The 19,543-nt window shown below is 38.4% G+C and overlaps 1 protein-coding gene across 6 annotated transcripts in view; it reads left to right on the plus strand.

Moving 5' to 3' along the window:
- URI1 (URI1 prefoldin like chaperone) overlaps positions 1-13,726 on the plus strand; it is an 89,418-nt gene extending 75,692 nt beyond the window's left edge. For 4 of the 6 annotated variants that reach the window (XM_065567114.1, XM_065567113.1, XM_005289872.4 and 1 more), the window contains 7 exons: positions 154-245; positions 502-562; positions 4,532-4,712; positions 6,000-6,261; positions 7,670-7,812; positions 10,020-10,278; positions 12,913-13,726. In XM_065567114.1, the coding sequence (XP_065423186.1) occupies positions 154-245; positions 502-562; positions 4,532-4,712; positions 6,000-6,261; positions 7,670-7,812; positions 10,020-10,278; positions 12,913-13,098 (1,184 nt within the window). In that variant the 3' untranslated portion in view covers positions 13,099-13,726. Of the gene's footprint in view, positions 1-153; positions 246-501; positions 563-4,531; positions 4,713-5,999; positions 6,262-7,669; positions 7,813-8,478; positions 8,628-10,019; positions 10,279-12,912 lie in introns of all 6 variants that reach the window. The other 2 variants (XR_010592564.1, XM_005289875.4) reach the window with 2 other exon arrangements.
- Positions 13,727-19,543: the final 5,817 nt, after the last annotated feature.

A 19,543-nucleotide genomic window follows, 5' to 3' on the forward strand; every position in this document is an offset into this window, starting at 1 on the left:
AAAAGGAAAAAATAAAATGGAAAGTGGGAAATTTTTTTTTTCTTACAGATAGATTATAAATTACTACATTTTCAGTATGAAATTACTACAGTTAAAATGTTAATGCCACTCTTACATATGCCATGTTTTGCATAGTGATTGTGTTTATTTCAGACGTAAGGAAAGCATTGGATGATTTGCAAAAAGTCATGAAGAATTTTGAATCCAGAATTGAATTCACAGAAGATTTGCAGAAGATGAGTGATGTAAGTGTCTATGTTTTAGTACTGAACCTAACCAGTTTCTATAATAGAAATCTAGAGAAACATGAATATTCAGATTAATAAAAAACAAGTAGAAGTAGAGAAGTAATGCAGTCACTCTCTTCTACGGTTGCATATGGCTGCAGTTAGTTAAGCAAGTTATATTAAAATACTTCTATTTCTAGTAAACATAACATTGTAAAAAAGTAATGATTTAAGTTTGCTGTAAAAGGTAATGATTTAACATCTTTCTAATTAGGCAGCAGGTGATATTGTTGATATAAGAGAAGAAGCTGAAAATGATGGCACTGAAACAAAAGGTAAATGACTATTACTAATCAGTAAAATGTTGATTTTGTTAAATTGAGTAACATTCAAACAATAATTTATTTTATATTTATGATAGTAGACTTCATATTTTTTGTAATTTATTTTTATTGAGTTTAAAAGTATACGAAAGGCCATAAGCCCTCTTTATCCCCAGAACAGCATAGTTAATATAAGCGGATACTTAATCCACATGATTATGTCATTGGGTTGCAATCCTGACTTGGAGAGTTAGGTTACCAACAGATAGCTCAGTAACCAGATATTGGAATCTTCAGAGAAACAACCCCCCAGTGTTACAAATTCAGAGGAGTTGACCAAAGAGAAAATGAGGAAGAACCATAGACTGACTCCTGGGGGATACTGTAGAAGAAAGATCTAGTGACAGTATAGACATGTCTGTTCTGAGTCACACAAAAGAATGTGTAGTAGTGAAACTAGGAGGACTAAGTTTCAGACTTCATCTGTTCCTTGGGAAGTATGTCATTGCACATAGTGTCAGCAGCGAGGGCAAGAAGCATGAGAAGGGGGTGTCGGGCATGTATGAGGTGAGGTGAACGCTGAGCATAGCCAGGGCATTTTTACTATTGTGAGAAGGGGTTGAAACTAGAAACTCTCAAAATGTAGCTTTTGGAGAAATAGTGGAATATATGTGAAAAGTCACTGCAGGATTTTCGAAGAAAGAAAAAATTGGCGATGGGAAATTAGCTTGTAAAGAGAAAGTAAGAAGGTGTTTTTGTTAAGGGGAATGGTGAAAGGTGGTTGTTTTCTGTGCTATTTGAGACAGTATTCAAAAGGTAAAAAGAATTAAGAGTAGGGGAAACACTAGTTTTCTTTGCTGTAAATATAATGTCAGTTGGACATGGGGCGATCAGAGTGGGTTATGAACTGGAGATGTTTGAGTTGGCTGACATAATACTGCATTGGGATCTTTTTCATGGAATAAATCAGTAAATTCCTTGCACTTGAAGGTGGAGGCAGTGATTGCAATTTTGGAAGGAACAAAGGCATTCTGGGAAGTGGTCCTATTCTTACATATTAGTGTATGAAACTTTTACTAATGCCACATTATATTATAAATACTCATTCAAATTTGATGTCTCCTGATAGCTATTGATTCAAATTTCATCTGTGGTCTATGTATCCTCTCTTGTATCCTATACCTTCATTAGCTGTGTTTTCTTGAAGTTAACTTATTCTTTGTGAAAATATGTAAGGATAGATTGTTTGCTTGTTTTATTACTGTTGTTGCATTGATCCGTTACTCTCTGAGATCGAGAGATAAATATCCAAATGATATTAATTAACAACTGCACTAGGGCAAGCCTGGCTTTAATAGTCGGGGCATCATTTTTGGTGACAGAGAAATGGTTACATCTCTGAGAAAGCCAAGAACAGTATCTAAAATGACTAAGGACTCCTATCTGAGGCCTCTGTATGACTAGACTCCACTAGCCCTGTTCTTCCCTCTCGCCCCTCTGCACTTCCTTCCTGTGCCTCTTATCGTCCCTGGGCCGATTGGGCCAATTGAGTTCTTAGCCCATCAGCCTGATTAGATAATTACCCCCAATCAGCTTCTTCTGGGGCAGTAATTAGCATCTAAGTGACCAAAGTGTAGGCTCACCTACTCTCTCCCTGCACTCTGTCACAGGGACCAAATCAGGGTGCCCGGATAATCTTCCTACAAGAATATTAAAGGAACTGGCACATGAAATTGTGATCCCAGTAGCAAGGATTTTTAATGAATCCTTGTACCCTATGACTGGATAATTTCAAGTATAATACCTATATTTAAGAAAGGAACAAAGTGATCTGGAAAACTACAGGCCTGCAAGTTTGACCTCCGTTGCATGCAAGGTCTTAGAACAAAATTTGAAGGAGAGAGTAAAGACATGGAGCTAAACAGTAATTGGTATGAAATACAACATAGTTTTAGAAAAGGTAGATCATGCCAGACCTACCTGATCTCTTTCTTTGAGAAGATAACTGATTTTCTAGACAAAAGAAATGCAGTAGATCTATTCTATCTGGATTTCAGTAAAATATTTGATACAGTTCCACACGGGATATTTAGTTAAATTGGAGGAGATGGGGATTAATACAGGAATTGAAAGGTGGGTAAGGAACTGATTAAAGGGGAGACTACAGTGGGTCATACTGGAAGGTGAACTATCAAGCTGGAGGGAGGTTACTAATGGAGTTCCTCAAGAATCAGTCTTAGGACCAATTTTATTTAACATTTTCAACAATGACCTTTGCACAGAAAGTGAGAGTGTGCTGGAAAAATTTGTTGGATGACATAAAATTGGGAGATACTGCCAATATGGAGGAGGACTAGAATCACATAAAAAGATTTGGACAATCTTGACAACTGGAATAATAGAAATAGGGTAAAATTTAATAGTGCAAAGAGGGACTAACAACAAGAGTTGTTGCTATAAGCTGGGGACTTAACACTTGGAAGCAACAGAGGAGGAGAAAGACAATCCTAGGATGCATTAGGCAAGGTATTTCCAGTTGCAGTAGGGAAGTTTTATTACCAATGTACAAGTCACTGGTCAGACCTCATCTGGAATAGTGTGTGCAGAGAAGGGCTACTATCTTTAAGAAAGATGAATTCAAACTGGAGTGGGTGCAGAGAAGGGCTACTAAGATGATCAGAGGAATGGAGAGCCTATCCTACGAGGGGAGACTTAAGGAGCTTGGCTTGTTTAGCCTAACAAAACAGGCCGAGGGGAGAGATGATTTCAGTTAAGCGCCAATGTTGACACAAGAACAAATGGATATAAACTGGCTATCAACAAGTTTAGGCTTGAAATTAGATGAAGGTTTCTGACCATCAAAAGAATGAAGTTCTGGAATAGTTTTCCAAGAGGAGCAGTGGGAGCAAAAAACGTTACTTGTTTAAAAAACCCTAGTTTGCGGAGGGGATGGTACGATGAAATTGCCGACAATGGCATATGGCCCATCCATGTCTGCTATTAGCAGATCTCTCTAATGGCTAGAAATAGGATGCTAGATGGGGAGAGCTCTTGAGTTACAGAGAATTCTTGCCTAGATATCTGGCTGGTGGGTCTCACCCACATGCTCAGGGTCTAACTGATCACCATATATGAGGTCAGGAAGGACCCATGCCCCCCTGGACAGCATGGGGCATGGGTCCCTTGCTGGTTTTAACTAAAGCAAATGGTGGATTTTCTGTAACTTGAAGACTTTGAATCAAGTTTTGAGGACTTCAGTAACTCAGCCAGGGGCTATGGACCTATTGCAGGAGTGAGTGGGTGAGGTTCTGTGGCCTGCCATGTGCAGGAAGTCAGACTAGATGATCATGATGGTCCCTTCTGGCCTTCAAGTCTATGAGTCTGGAAACAAATGTGTTTACCAGTTGAATAGATAATGAAACATTTAAATGACCACAGTGACTGCCTGTGGTTGCTGAAGAGCAAATTTCTCTAGCCACTTCTGAAGCATTAAAGGTTTTATTTTTGTTATTACAAAACTAAGATTTTAAAGCTAAAAATGGCTTTTGTTGTGGAGTGAAGTGAATTGTTAGTTACCAAAGAGGGATGTGCAGATACCATGGGCTCCTGCTATATTTCCCAGTTTGTCCTGTAAACCATCTCTAATTTTTAGGTAACATTGTTGTACTTCATAAATTTAAAAAACATCTACTTGTATCTATAGTTGGTCCCAAGTGAGCCAAAGTACAAAGTAGGTTTGTTTCCCCAATTAATGGCACAGTGAGCAACTGTCACACTAGTGCACCACTAGAAGAAATGATTAAATCAACTGAGAGGTACCAAACCACTGTAATAGAAGTGTCACAGGATCAGTGTCTCTGTTTTGCCTTAGTATTATCCTGTGACAATGTTCTGGTTCACTGACAGTATTACTTAAACAATTCAACAGTAATTTGAAATAGAAAATGTTTTGGCTAAATACCTTTTATTTATTTTGCACAGGAAAACGTAGAACTGCTCACAAGCCTCATTCAAAGCCAAAGGTGTCAGATGTTTTTGAGGTACATTTTCAAGAAAATGGGATGGATACAAAGTCCAAGGGCTGTTCCCAATCTGAGGAGGAACTGTGGGCCCGATTGGAAGAACTTGAGAGACGAGAAGAGATGCTGGGTGAATTTGACAGGTATATTACTGTTGCAGGTTTGGGCTGAAAGATTTAATTAAAATCCTTACTAGTATGAACAAATAGGTGCTTTTTGCAGTTGATTTGCTTAAATCAGTAATGGTTGAGGAGCATTGCTGCATGTTGAAAAGTGTATGGTTGTTGATTTTGTTTCCATTATAAACTGAGAAAGTCCTAAAAACATCCATTCAGAACTCTGGATACTTTTTAATACCTTAAAATTCGCAAAAATAAATAAAATGTGAAACTTAAAATAAGCTGCTCATAATAGAGGAAGATCTGTTTACAGAGCCTGACTACCACAGACTTTCTGTGTGATCGGCATACATTTAATTTCTGTATACCTCAGTTCCCCATCTGTGAAATGGGGACGATAAAACTTCCTTACCTCAAGGGTATAATGTGAGAGTAAACTAACTAATGTTTGTGAGGAGTTTGGAGCCTATAAACACCCAGATAGATAGAGAGAACTAAAAGAATTAACTTGGACTCTAATTATGAGGGTAGGGTGAAGAAGGTTGGAACATAAAGGGCCAGATTTTCTACTGGAATCCAGCCCCTGAGTGGTTCAGAGGAGCTGGAATCTGTATGTAAATGTCCAGGAAGGAATCCCCTCATTCTCCTGACATAGGGAAACTACCCAATGGCAGAGGCAGCTCCTGTGACTGCTGCCTCCCTCCCATGCCCGTCAGAGGGCACAACATGGAAAGGAGGTTGGAGCATTGCAGAATAGAGTTCCACTACTCCCATCCTCCAATGGCATAGGGGCCATTTGAGACCCTATGCCAGGGTGTGAGTTAGAACAGCTCTCTAGCTGCTTTCACTGGCCCTGGGGCTACTGCAGAAAGGCCCTTGATCATGGAGCTGTAACCAGCTCCCTGACACCCTCATCTGTTTCTTGCATTGATTAGAGCTTGGTTGCAAGAGACACTCTGGCCCAAAGTGTACAAGATGGGTAAGCTAGTATTATAGTTGGACCTTTCGTATTTCTGACCTGTTGTGTACAATTCCTGAGTAAACAACTCTTTTAATTGTGAATGACAATCCTTAGAGCTGTTTTGGTCCTTATTGAAGTGGTTCCATTATTAGTAAGGGCTCCACAGTCTGACCCTTAAAAAAACTATATCATGCATGATATTGTTCTTCCCTAACCTCTTCCAGAAAATCTCATCTCATAGGTAAAGGAAATTATTCACTGGTTTCATATGTTATTCTGTAAGTTATCTTGTTAGGCTATGATATGTGTTGATTAGTTTTCTTTCCTTAAGTATTTTTTGCAATTTATAGGACACCTGATACAATTGAGGCAAATGGAGAAGATACAACTTCCTCTGAAGAGGAGAAAGAAGATAAGACAGATCTGAATGTGGTACACAGAGTGGAAGACTCTACTACTCAGGACAATGTACAGAAAGAAGTAACAACTTCAGAATTGTTCAGTGGCCAAGTTAATGGCCCAAGTCATTATCACAGTGATGATGAAGACGATTTAGGAGTTGATCATTTTGTACCAACTATATTTTTCTCTCATACTGTTGAACCTAAAAGGGTTTGTACTATTACTTTTTATGTATTTATCTCCATATAATGTAGATAGTATATATACTACATGCTTTATTTAAAATAGTGTACCCCAAAGTGCCGGACAATAAAGTATACCATTGCTTTAATGAGTCAAAAAAAAGACCTACCTCACATAGGTAAGATGGTGTCAGAGTTCAGAGCTGAAGCCACTTCCTTGTTTACTAGGTTTAAAGAGGCAGGGACCACAACAAAAGCAGCATCCTTATCCTATGGGGAGAGAGTGATGTGTTATCTAGAGCAACTCCTATAGTCAAATGAAGAGGCAGCAGCGATGTATTCTTGAGGGAGTCATCCAGCCTGCCAGAGCTGAAGTTAAACGCTAAAGCATGTGTGAAAAGACTCCTCTCATGAAGAAATAAGTCAGAAATATGTCTACATTATAATTGGGAACAATTTCTCAAGGAAAATGGTGAAAGATCCCATCCCTTGGGAATTTAAAAAGTAATGGACAAAACACTAGTAGATATACTGCTTTGGTGGGGTTGGGGGTGGGAGTGAGGGAGTGCACTAGATGTCCTAATAGGTCTCTTCCATCTTTAATATCTAGGATTTTTTCATCCGACAGAAACAGTAGTAGCTACTAGTTTATCTGTTGTTGGAATCTAACCATAGATTATACTCCTAATAGCACATCTAAAATGTTACTGCAGGAGAATTCTAACTGTTTGTGCTACTTACAGCCCTAGAATCTTTTTTTTTCTTTTCTGAAAATGCATTTTATATTTATTTTAGACATGCAATATTGTAAAATGTAAAAACTATCGCAGAATTCAAGGTGTTTTGTCAAACATTCATGTGAAACTTTGACAGTAAGATCCATGGCTAGTCTTGTATTTAGGATCCTGACTATAGACAAAGTTTAATTTGGCTTTTTATTTCAGAAGGTTTCTTTTGCTGCTCTGTGTTTTGAAACCCCCCAATTCAGTCATGAATTCTCTAAAATGATACCAAAAAGAGATATTCAAGTTTTCATACTACCAGTGCCATGTCACATATTTCTAAAAGGTAGCATCCCTGGTCCAGGTGTTCTAAAAATGCCTTTTACATTCAAGGCAGACATTGCATTCAGGGGAAACTAAGCTCTTGGTCAGAATTAATGGTTTAGGATGTATGGTTTGATGTATAATCAGGTTGTTTATTCTTACCCAATCCTGGTGGAAGAAGCTATTTCTTGACACTAAGTGCTAATGCACATGAATTTTGCACATAATATCGAGACAGTGAGCACTGAGAATGTCACGGTCAATACATTTTGTTGTTTAGCTGTAGTCTCTCAGCTGCTTGGATATGAAGAATTCATGAACTGACTTGATCCATGCCCTCGTGATTGCTTGATTTTTATACTCTAGACCAATTTGTGTTTTAATTTTCAGGTAAGAATAAACACAGGAAAAAATACTACTTTGAAATTTAGTGAAAAGAAAGAGGAGGCCAAACGTAAAAGGAAGAATAGCAATGGCAATGGACACTTGGTTCCAGAACTGCCTAACATAAAAACACCAGCAGACATTTACCGGTATGTAATGTATAGTGATAGCTGCCCTGCTTTTCCCATAGCACGCTTGAAAAGTAAGGCCTTCTTTTGTGTTCAAGCGTGTCCTCTTTGAAGCATCCTGCAGCAACTTTGAAATCTTACCCAAATATGGAGCTGCACAGTGTCTCCCAAAAGAAGCATTTGGAACTGGGTGTACATTTTAAGAAGTGAACACTTGTGTCTCCTGCATGGTTGTCACACGTTTAAACTGCCACACTTCATAGCTATTGCATGCTGCTTTGCTGAGAGTTGCATTTTCTCAAACTAAGAGTCGAACATAATTCCTTTTAGCAGTGCTTTTAAAATTTACCCCACTGCTTCATGCCATATCTTCTGCAACTTAAAGGAAATAAATGGCTCATTGCAAATTGTTTAAACACATTATCAATCAACTTCCTTTTAAATATTTTTTAAATATAACTGATCATGTCCATCACATTATGCCTTCTTTCTCTTTCTAGCTTCACTCCATTGTTTCTTTCCCTTGAGGGATTTGTCTAAGTTGTTATTGTCTCCTTCCTCTTTTCTTACTTTCTCCCTCCAGCCAAGCATATTCCTTTCAGCATGTGCTTTGTCCTCCTCTCTGAATATTCTCTCTCATTTCTTCCCTCCCTATGAAATTTCTCTCTCCTTTTCCATCTTTTCCAGCTTTTAATTCCAGTCTCTCTCTTCCCCATCTGCTCACAGACACACACTGTATCTGTTTACTCCCTATCCATTCATTCCTCCCCCTCCTTCAAAGGGCAAGAAAAATTGACCAGACCTCCGATAGCTAAAGGAGTGCATAAAGGACAAAAGTAAGATTGAGACATGAGCCAGATTTTTAAAGGTATTTGGGTGTCTAAAGATGCAGACAGGCACCTATTGGGTTTTCAAAAGCACCTAGATTCTATTGCGATCAGTAAGAGTTAGAATTTTCAAAAGCCTCTAGGTACTTATTAGGCACCTATCTGTGTCTTCAAGTGCCTAAATACCTTTGAAAATCTGTTCAGAGGCAACACCAAGGTGAACTTTTCACTAGCCCACTCCCTAGTCACAGCTGTACAACTGCTGGGACAAGAGAAGGTTTAGGGATTCATGGTGCTGTCTTTGAACCCTGATCAGGATCTGTATGTTTTGTAGTCTTAGGCTAGTAAGTGAGTAGAAAATGTGAAACCCTTAAGAAACATACAAAAAAAATCCCACTTTATATCTGTTGAAAGGGAGGTGTTGTACTTTTTCCTCTATGAGCCTGCTTCTGCTCTCAGTTAAGTCAGTGGCAAAGCTTTCATTGATTTCAGTGCTGCACTATTAAACCCCATAGCTCACTACTCGTTCCCAGATCCCCCAGCTACTGTGAGGTAGTATTGTTGAGGTGTCTCCTAATGTACCTCACCTGTTTTTGAATTCTCCTCCCTAGTGAATAGTTCTAGTACCCACCTCTTCCTCTGGCAAGCTGCAGCAGTACTAAATTGACCTGATTCGCGTTGGTTTTATAGCTACCCATAGGGTTTTGAAGAGCAGCAGTGGAAATTAACAGACGCTGGTCAATTATCATTACAGTTTGGGAAAGCTATGAGCAGCAACAGAGGGATGGGAACAGTATCTGTAGACTCGGGAAGAGGACTCTGTGACAGTTCACACTGTTCATGTTTGGAAAGTTTCTTCAGAACCCTATGAACTAAAAACTTATTTTATTTTTAGGGAAAGTGTAGATTCTGCAGAAAATTATGGCACTTGCCTGGGAAAACTTCCTTATTCTGTGCAAGTAAACGTTTCAAGCACTTGTTTTTATATTCTACATCTGAAAATGATTTCACAGTAGAAAACCTTCTGTTATCACAACATTCTATTTGGTGTCTAGAAATAAAAACCTCAAAATCATCTTGTGACTATAATTTTTCTTTACATTTTGCAAATCAAGCTGTTCTGTCAAGTGTCTAAGAGCTATACACATTCTTCAGAAAGGGGAGTATACCAGCTAATCCTTTAATAGAGGCATGACAGTGTTTGGGTTGCAGAATTACTCCATGTTCATTAGTAAAGAAAATGCTTTATTGTATCTTTTAAAGGTACAGTATTGTAATACAGCAGTTGAAAAGTTAAAAATGGAAATCGTAATTAATTTGTACAAAAGACAAAGTGAGATCACTGTAAATTTGTCGTCTGATCCTGAAATAGTTTATTAAAGCTAACATTTTCCTTTATAGAGTCTTTGTTGATGTTGTGAATGGAGAATATGTCCCTCGTAAATCAATTTTGAAGTCTCGAAGCAGAGAGAATAGTGTTTGTAGTGATACCAGTGAGAGCAGTGCTGCTGAGTTTGATGACAGACGAGGAGTTCTGAGGAGTATTAGCTATGATGAAGCTACTTACAGTGACAACAGTGAAGGGATCTTGGAGGAGGAAGAGGAGGAGGGGCAGGAGCATCTTCCAAAAAAACTTTCAACCTTATCAGGGACATTTGAGGTACATTTTTTGATTAATTATTGATTGTTGGCATGGATAAAAAGGAAAATGCTGGATAGTGTAGTTGTCTCTACCATCAGTTTATTTAATTTCTTTTTAACTAATTTTCCAGCTCTCCCTACCTCTCTCATCGGGGAGAGATTGCCAGGAGGCCTGTTCTTCTCCCTGCACTTATCCTTTTCCTCTCATTGTGGGATAACCAACTGAGCTGACTATTTGCCACGTTTGTGTAGCAGTAGACAGTATCCCTTCCACTGAGCACATTGACTTCATGGCTTTCAAATTTAGTGACTCTGGGACTTCCCCATAATGTAAGTTCTAAGGTGCACCACAGGGTAACAAAATCCGGATCATGAAAGATTCCCACTTGCTAATTGCTAATCTGAGGGAGGGAAAGCGATTTTGTGTATACTGTAGGCTCTTACTATGCTAACACATTGATTCTGGAGAATCTTCAGGGCTTATTTTATATTTTAAAACAAATGGTGTCAGTGGGCTCATCAGAGTGTTTACAAAGTCCTATGACAGGAGGAGGGAGGAAGTTGTCCAGCAGACATAGAGCACAACTTCTAGCATTCCGGCCTTTAAGGAGAACCTGCTTTTTCAGGCAAGATGCCGTCGAAGATCCGAACCAAATATATTTCCAAGTCTTTGGAAAGTCTTGGGTAATTTCTTATCATAAATGAAAGAGATTGTGCGTCACTAGTGCATGTGCTTGATGAGTAGCTGCGAAAACCATTGAGAATGTTCAGAAATGAGATGTGGCTGCTGCTATGCCATGCATGGGATTAATATTTTATCTCTGTTTTTGTTATGGAAAATTACAGTAATTTTTTAAAAAGTTAGGTTACATTGAATTTTCAGAAGTTCTGTAGACAGAAGGCATCTTCAAAGGGAAATGTTTTTTTCTAGAAAGATAGTTATTTTAAAGAAAAAGTAGACTCATAGAAGACCTATTGCGTGCTTTACTGGGTAAACAGCCACATGGTCCTGTTGTTGCAACCCTCATGCCCCTTTTCTTTTTCTTTATATCCACTTTGTTATATTTGTTTAGACCCTAATGCTGCTGAGGGATCCATGTGGCAGCCCTTATGACTGCATGGAGTCCCATTGACTTTAAAGATATTCAGTGGGGACATAAGCATCTGCTGGCATGGATTCTTTTACAGGGTTAGCACTATAGATTGTAACCTCTTTGGGGCGGAGACTGTATCTTCTGTATGTTAAGCATCTAGTACACTTTTGGTCACTGTAAAACAACAACAAATCATTCGTATATCAATCCATTCTCTGAATAGGGCATGATTATCTGCAGTATCACTGTATTTTTTAAGTAATTATATCACACTGAGCAAAATGCTCCAGTCAGAGCTAAAGGGACATTCACTTTTTAAACAAATATATTGTTGTTTTGCTTTCAGTTGTTTTTATGGTGGTTTGAAGTATATTATTTTTCTGGCAACATTCGCCATGTACTGATTTTTTCTTTTTTCCTAATGCAGCAGAACATCAGTAGCTGTATTTAATTTACCTTTTTATAAAAATGACATTGGTGTTATTGAACAAATCAGCAGAACAGGCACAGCTTTGGGCTTAGTTTAGCTGTTCGAGTACAGCACAGAAAACCTTGCTTTTTTGCAGGTCCTGCAAGAAGAGTGACTATTTTGTTTTGCTGTTTTTTTTCTTGGCAACAGAGTAACTCTTAAAAAAGCAGGTATAATAAATCTGGTATCTGTTCCCTCCCGCCCAATATAATGATCAAATCTTGGTGTAAATTAGTGTACCATTTTTCTGAAATGCCCTGAACCATTTTTAATTTTTGGCACATAATGTGACTTTTAAAAAATGTAGTATTTTATATTGCATACGCACAGTGTTATGCATACTGTAAACCCATGGCTGATACTAAAAGCATTTATGAAAAAGAGTTTCTTCCTAGCTGCTTTTCAAATTGTAAATATCTGAGTTGTTTCTTTTTCTTAATATAGCAAAAAAGCTATAATGGAAATTGTAATTTTAAAATATTAAGCACATATGGTTTTAGTTAGAATTTATAAAGGAAGAAAAGAATTGGAAGTCTTTTGTTGTTCTCTTAAGTAAACTGCCTTGACCAATTTTTGATCATTTTTGGTAAGAAAGAAAAAAAAATAAGAACCAACAAAATATAGGTAAATTTGTATTCCAGGTGCCATCTTGATGCAATTAGAAAAGGCCAAGATATTAAGCCATGAAAATATGACATATGATGGGAAATGCTGACAGGCCTAAAAATCTGCAAATTTTTCCCATTTGTTATCCAAGATGAAATTGCCTGTTGCATCATCTATTTTATTTTCTTGAACATGTATCAGTGGGAAGCAATTTTTTCAGATCATTTATGCAGTTAGGAATGTGATTAAGTAGTACTTTTAAAACGCTATCTTTCATTCAGATTTCTTTGAACAAGCTATATTTTGAGGTTAATTACAATTTGGTTACTTATTCAAGGAACTTCCATTGATTTAAAGATATTTCTTTACTTTTGATTAAAAGAAATAACAATCCTAATAAGGCTAAAATAGGGTAATGACCTTATGGGCAAAGCTTCACATCTGCATTTTATTAGCTCATTCTGAGTTTTCTTTTCTCTTGTAGGCTTTTTCTGGAACCGTTATAGAAAAAGAGCCTTTGTCTCCCTTAATACCACACCCAAGCATTGCTCACCCTGTCCTGCCTACCATTCCAGAGCGAAAATCAGAGGAAGTTCTGTCTGAGGCATCAGAAGAAACTACAAAGAGGATTTCAAAATTCAAAGCTGCCAGAATGCAACAGACAAACTAGGCCCTGCTGCCTACACAATGAAAGTTTGAATATTAACGCTTAGTTTCACATTTGTTGAGATTATGTAAAACTATGTGCATTACACCTAGTTAGTAAAAAGGTATCTTATGTTAATTTGGCATTGTTTATCTTAATAGACCTCTATTGGTGATATTTAAAAAAAAAAAAAAGTAAACGTTTGAACACTTCAATATTCAGTTTATTTTGTCAATTTCCCTGTATGCGGTCAGCACCTTTGTATATGTTTGCCTTATAACAGCACTTGGAATTACTTTTCAAAGATTTCTCTTCATATGCCATTGGTTTTATGTTTAAACCTAAATATACAGGTAGTTTTGTATCAGCTGTGATGTCCTACTTACCATCTGGACAGTTTTAAAGAAACTTTTCAAATTTCAAATTGATTCAACAATTATGTTTCATTACTTGCTTTAGCATTTTAAGACACTCTTGTATCCACATTGTTGTAGGTACCTGCTAAAATTCAGGTTTTTTTCCTTCTATTAAACCTCTGATATCTTACTGTACAGATCTCTAAAACAGAATGCTGTGTTCATGTACATTGCAGGGAAGTTTCTTTCATGGAAAATGGTATTTTGTAAAATTAAACTTTTCAAGTAAAAACAAAGGTGTGAATTTTGTTTTTTTGTTGATTTATTCATTTAAAATAAAATGTGGAAAGAGGTGGTTCTTTGAAATCCTTCACTATTGCATAGAGACAGTCTATTCTCTTCCCTCTTTGTGTAGCAAACACCCATTAATTTCAGTGGCAATTACATGCACATAGGGAGAGGAGCATAGACCCAGACTATGGTTAAAGTCCCAAGTTCTTTTATATATTCAAATAATATTTTAATTGTCATGGAAATGCCCAGAGAAGATGGCTGCTAAGGATAAATGTCTTAATGGCTGCAATTTTATTTCAAAACTTAACAGGACTAAGGCACTGAGAACTAAGACAAAATGTCTTGCTGCAGCAGATAGACACGATTGGTCTCTGGCCCATGGTTCTGTGGTTTTAACCATGTGGTTACCCAGGTGACATTCCTTCCGTCACCCTGTGCAGTTCCTGTTCCCACCGGCATCTGACTTTCCAGGCCTTGGCCATCTCATTTGGACAGCAAGTCTCCTAACAGTACTTTGGGTCAGGGCCTAGCCAGCTCTTGCAGCCTGCGCTCTTGGGTTTGTCTCTGTTCCTGTTGTGTAAACTGTCCACTGCCTCACCCAGGAAGCCAGTTTGCGAGACTGGAGACATCTCTTCCTGTTTTTAAACTTAAATTTGTCCTTACATTTTCTTTAATTAAAAAACAAAACTTATTATTTATCTTTAAGTTGGCTTTAAAATGCAACTTCCTTGCTAAAACTGCCCAGAACCAACCCAACAGCTCATCTGGATTGCAAACAGTTGTGTTTGCAAATGTTTAATTAACAAAGAAAATGCATGATCATGTTCAAAGAGCAACTATGTATACAAACAAAGTGACTAACAGCAACCGTGCATATAACCTCTTGTTCACCAGACGTTTTTAGTGTGCCAAGGCTGAAGGAGGGCTCTTATTCCATCTTGTACCTAAAATTAGTATGGGTGTCCACCGGAACTGAGTAACCATAAAATCATCCATGATAAAGTTTTCAGGTGACACACAAATTGGGGGAGTGGTAAATAATGAAGAGGACAGGTCACTAATTCAGAGTGATCTGGATTACTTGGTAAAGTGGGCACAAGCAAAAAATAGGTGTTCTAAATAGGTGTGGCTAAATATAGATGTATATATCTAGGAACAAAGAATGTAGGCCATACTTCCAGGATGGGGTGGACTCTATCCTGGGAAGCAGTGACTCACAAAAAGATTTGGGGGTCCTGGTAGATAATCAGCTGAATATGAGCTCCCATTGTGACGCTCTGCCCAAAAGAGCTAATGCAATCCTGGGGTGCATAAACAGGAATCTCAAGTAGGAGTAAAGAGATAACATAATCTCTATATTTGGCACTGGTGTAACTGCTGCTGGAATACCGTGTCCAGTTATGGTGTCCACAATTCAAGAAGGATGTTGATAAAGGAGAAGAACCATGAGAATGATTAAAGGATTAGAAAACATGCCTTATAGTGACAAACTGAAGGAGCTCTATTTATGTTAATAGAGAACATGGGTGACTTGATTACAGTCTCTAAGTATCTACATGGGGAACAAATATTTAATAATGGGCTTTTCAATCTAGCAGAGAAAAGGTATCACACAATCAAATGGCTGGAAGTTGAAGCTAGACAAATTCAGACTGCAGATAAGGCATACATTTTTAATGTGAAAGTAATTAACCATTGGAACTATTTACCAAGGTTCGTGGTGGATTCTCCATCACTGACCAGTTTTAAATCAAGATTGGATGTTTTTCCACAAATTCTGCTCTATGAATTATTTTGGGGAAGTTCTATGGCCTGTACTATACTGGTCAGACTAGATGATCACAATGGTCCCTTCTGGCCTCGGGATTTATGAAGTAGATGTCTATGTGGGATTCCAGGAGCTACATGTGTAAGGAAGATGAAGGCTACAGTGGCATTCATAGTCCTCACTGCCAGTGCTGCTGGGAACGAGCCACTTCAATGGGTAATCCAATGGCTGCTGCCCATAAGGAAAGTGTTCGCAGGATCGCCGCCAGCTTTTCTGCCGCCGTATGCGGCGTAAGGTCCCGCCCTGAAATGCCGCCTCCCACAGAGGCGGCGTAAGGTCCCGCCGCCGAAATACCGCCGCGCTTGCGGCCCCCCAAATTGTACTGCCCTAGGTGACCGCCTAGGTTGCCTAATGGGTTGCGCCGGCCCTGCATGTTGGGGGCAGATCTTCAGCTGGTGTAAATTGTCACAGCTCCATTGAAAGTAATGGACTATAACAATTTACATCAACTGAGGAGCTGACTCTTGGAGTAATGCTGACCGGAGGCCAAGAGACAGCATAGGAGGTATTGGTCATTTGCAGATCTTCCCCTGGCCTGTGGCTGATTCCCAAAGATCCACACAGCTTGATGGCTAAATAGCACTTTTCCCCAGGAGGCAGGGGGGAAAATCCTGCCTCTCTGAACAAAGAATTAAAGGGAATGTTGAGTATTTTTTCTCCCTGCCTGGTTTCTCTTGCAGGTTTCCTTATGGGAGGGGACAATCTAAGTTTTAAAACAGACTCATTTTAAGCTGATACGGAGGATCACATTGAAAGTATTAATGATTAACTTAATACATGCTAAAATGCAATTTAAAAAAAAAAGCATATTGCTGTAGTACTAAAATAAGCCATCAATGCCAGTCCATCCTCTATGCATGGCTAAATATTTAAAGAAGATTATTTATAGCTCCTTTAAAGAATTCTTGGCTAAACAAAATGAAATTATGTCCTAAAAAAGTAGAAGCTATTTTGCAACCAGAACAGTGCAACTGTAAAATATAGTTCCATGCATACCTATTTTAGATATCAAAAGGTTGAGACCAGACAGGTAATTAGAAAGAAAAGGAGAGAGAGAGACCTTTTAAAAGATTTATTTAGATACCTCCTAAAATACTTACCACTCCTAGTTATTTTGAAGCAAGCCAAACTCCCCTTGATCACTTTAAAATCACAGTTCTTTACATGTTTTTATTCTGTACCACTTAAAAATATTCCTCCACTCCCCCAGTCAACATAGGACAAGTGCATCTTGGTTGGAATGCACTATGGCTCTTATTCAGGAAAGCAACCTTATTCAGGAATGCACTTCAATGTGTGCTTAAGTCCTGGGCTGAAGTCAATGGGTTCCTGAAGAAAAATGGACTTAAGCAAATGCTTAAAGTTAAGCACGTACTTGGGTACTTTCCTGAATTGGGGCTTATGTATGTCTGTGCCTCTCTCGCAACTTGCAGTGTGTTTCATGTGTGCAAGGGGTGTCCCATATTCAGTTGCTCCTGTATCTCTTGTCTCCTTACATGGACTTTAGCAATAGATTGTGTAATAGCAATGATGGTGGAATAACATGTGAAGCCTGTTCTCAAATGTAGATGCAAAAAATACATCCGCATAAAGATGTGACTAGAAGTTTTGGAGAGAGAAAAAAATGTGGGAGTCTCAAGGGCTACACTTGGTGGAGGATTAAAACACCTTTGTCTTTAATGCAATAGTGGAGCAGAAGACTTGATGTGTGGAACCACCAGAAATACATGTTTTATTAAAGGCAGGGAGTAGAGAAAATGTTCCTTACCTGTAGTAGTATTGCCCAGGTTTCTATGCCTTCAAGTTTCTTGATATTAAATGAATCTATCAGTAAGAGCATCTTTTTCTTTTCTACTAACATCAGAGATTTTATTCTCCACTTAAATAATAATGAGGGTAATGTTTAATCTATTTATTTTTAATTTCTTGGTTGCTTTTTTTTTTCTGCTGTAAGAAGAGGGTCTGAGCTGCTCTGTGCTGAGTGTTTGTCAGGGAGCCCTGACTTAAATAGAAGCCAAAAACAGCTGTAAGTGCCTGCTGCTGATCGGGATTGGCTGGTGAGTTTTTTTCAATGGCTGTATGAAAGGAGAGGAGCCAATGGGGGCATAGTCATGTGACCTTGTGGGAACACAAATACTCAGAAGCCAGTTAAAGGTAGCTGAGTAAGGCCAAGAGTGGGTGAGTAGCAAATGTTTTAAAGGTGGTTATCAGAACAACCATTGATTGGTAGAAGGACTTCTTTGTTACTCATTGTTTCCTTGGAGGGTTTGGATACCATCAACTAGAGAAATAGTGTGGGAGACAGCCTAAGGGATTAGTGATGGTTGGAAGCAGGATATGGGCACAAAAGTGACACTTTTAGAATAAAGCTTATCTGAGGATGAGGCAGCTTTGTGTCAGTGGAGAATCAGAGTTGTATCCGATATATGCTTTCCTGAATTGCCTATCTACCCAAGTGCCTGAAGCTGGAGAAACTGGAGAGTAAGTTCAGTGCATTGTGAGGTGGCCATGCAGAGGTCTTCTGAAGAGGGGGACACAGGACAGCTGGCTAGCTGGGTGTACATAGGGAGAGGGAAAAGAAAAGAGATGAGATCATTCTAAGAGTCCAGGCATAAGAGACTAGGGATTCTAACCATTTTCAGGCAGAAGGTTGCAGCCATCTTGTGTTCCTGTCACCTTTACTCTGCCCCTCCATCCTCAAGGCCATCTTTTAACCACTAGAAGTCCTGCACCCTGGGCATAAACTAGGTATGAAGCTAACTCTCAGACTCTGTCTTGGCTAGGCAAATGAGGTGTGTTTAGCAAGTGTGTTAATTAGCAGCATCTAGTGCAGACAAAGATTGTAGTGTTTGAAAACATGGTAGTGGGTCATGGTCAACCTAGGGTCCTAGGTTAGGCTAGGGAGGACACAAAGACTGACTCTGACAAGCTAACACATTTTAAACATTGATGTCTTTATCTACTGTAGGTGCTAAGTAATGTTTCAAAACATGGTAACTGACATGTCTAACACACTTGCCAACAGAGTTGCTAATCACTTACCAATACTTTTGTTAAACACACATTATCTTCCAAATCCAGACAGGGTCTCAGCGAGCTTGTTTGGGTTGAAGCTGTAGATGTTTCTGATTTACATGCCTTCTGATTGATTAACAAAACAGTTTTAGTCACAATGTGGTGCTGCATGTGACTTAGTGGGTGGCTAAAGTTTCCTAAGTTACTTGCCACATTTGCAATTGATTTGATTTCAGACATATTCATACCCTTTTTGCGTTGGTCTTCCATAGACATTGGAGAGTTTCCCACTGTTTTCCTGACAAATTTGTTCAGAGAAGGTGAATTTCAAAATCACATTCACAAAATCACAGAAGGAAACTGAACTTTAAATCCTCACTCACAAGCAATTGGGTTGGGACTGTTTGTATGCTCATCCAATCCAGGAATAGAAACAATAATGTGCGACCTACCTCACCAATCAAAACAAACAACACTGCTCCAATTTCAGATGTTTACAAAGAAAAAATTTCAAGAGGTTTGTCAGAAAAAATTAAATAACAATGAAAAATTCAAAGAAAACACATATGTGTATGGATAGTCTATCAATCTGGACTGGTGAGGCAGTGTGAGTTGTGGAGTAATTGTTACTCTTAAATCTTTTCTGAGACTTGTTTCCACTAAACCACATACCTTTCCTTGTATGATTAAATTAGAGCTAAGCTGAGGGTTACTTGACATTTCTTCTTTTTCTTTTGTGTGTATGTTTCATTATGAAAATTAAACAAACACTAAAATATACAAAAAGGTAAACAACTTATAGTTGTATATGTTACCAAATACCGCACATGTCACAGGATATCCAATAAAATTATGCAACTACACAACTTTACAAATTGTCAAAGCTGTGAAACCAGACAATACAAAACCAGACAATATTACACAGACATAAGATGTTGGTATGGGGGTAACAATAAATAAATAAATAAATAAAAAG

Source organism: Chrysemys picta, chromosome 14, assembly GCF_011386835.1.
Source record: "Chrysemys picta bellii isolate R12L10 chromosome 14, ASM1138683v2, whole genome shotgun sequence".
NCBI classification, from domain to species: domain Eukaryota; kingdom Metazoa; phylum Chordata; order Testudines; family Emydidae; genus Chrysemys; species Chrysemys picta.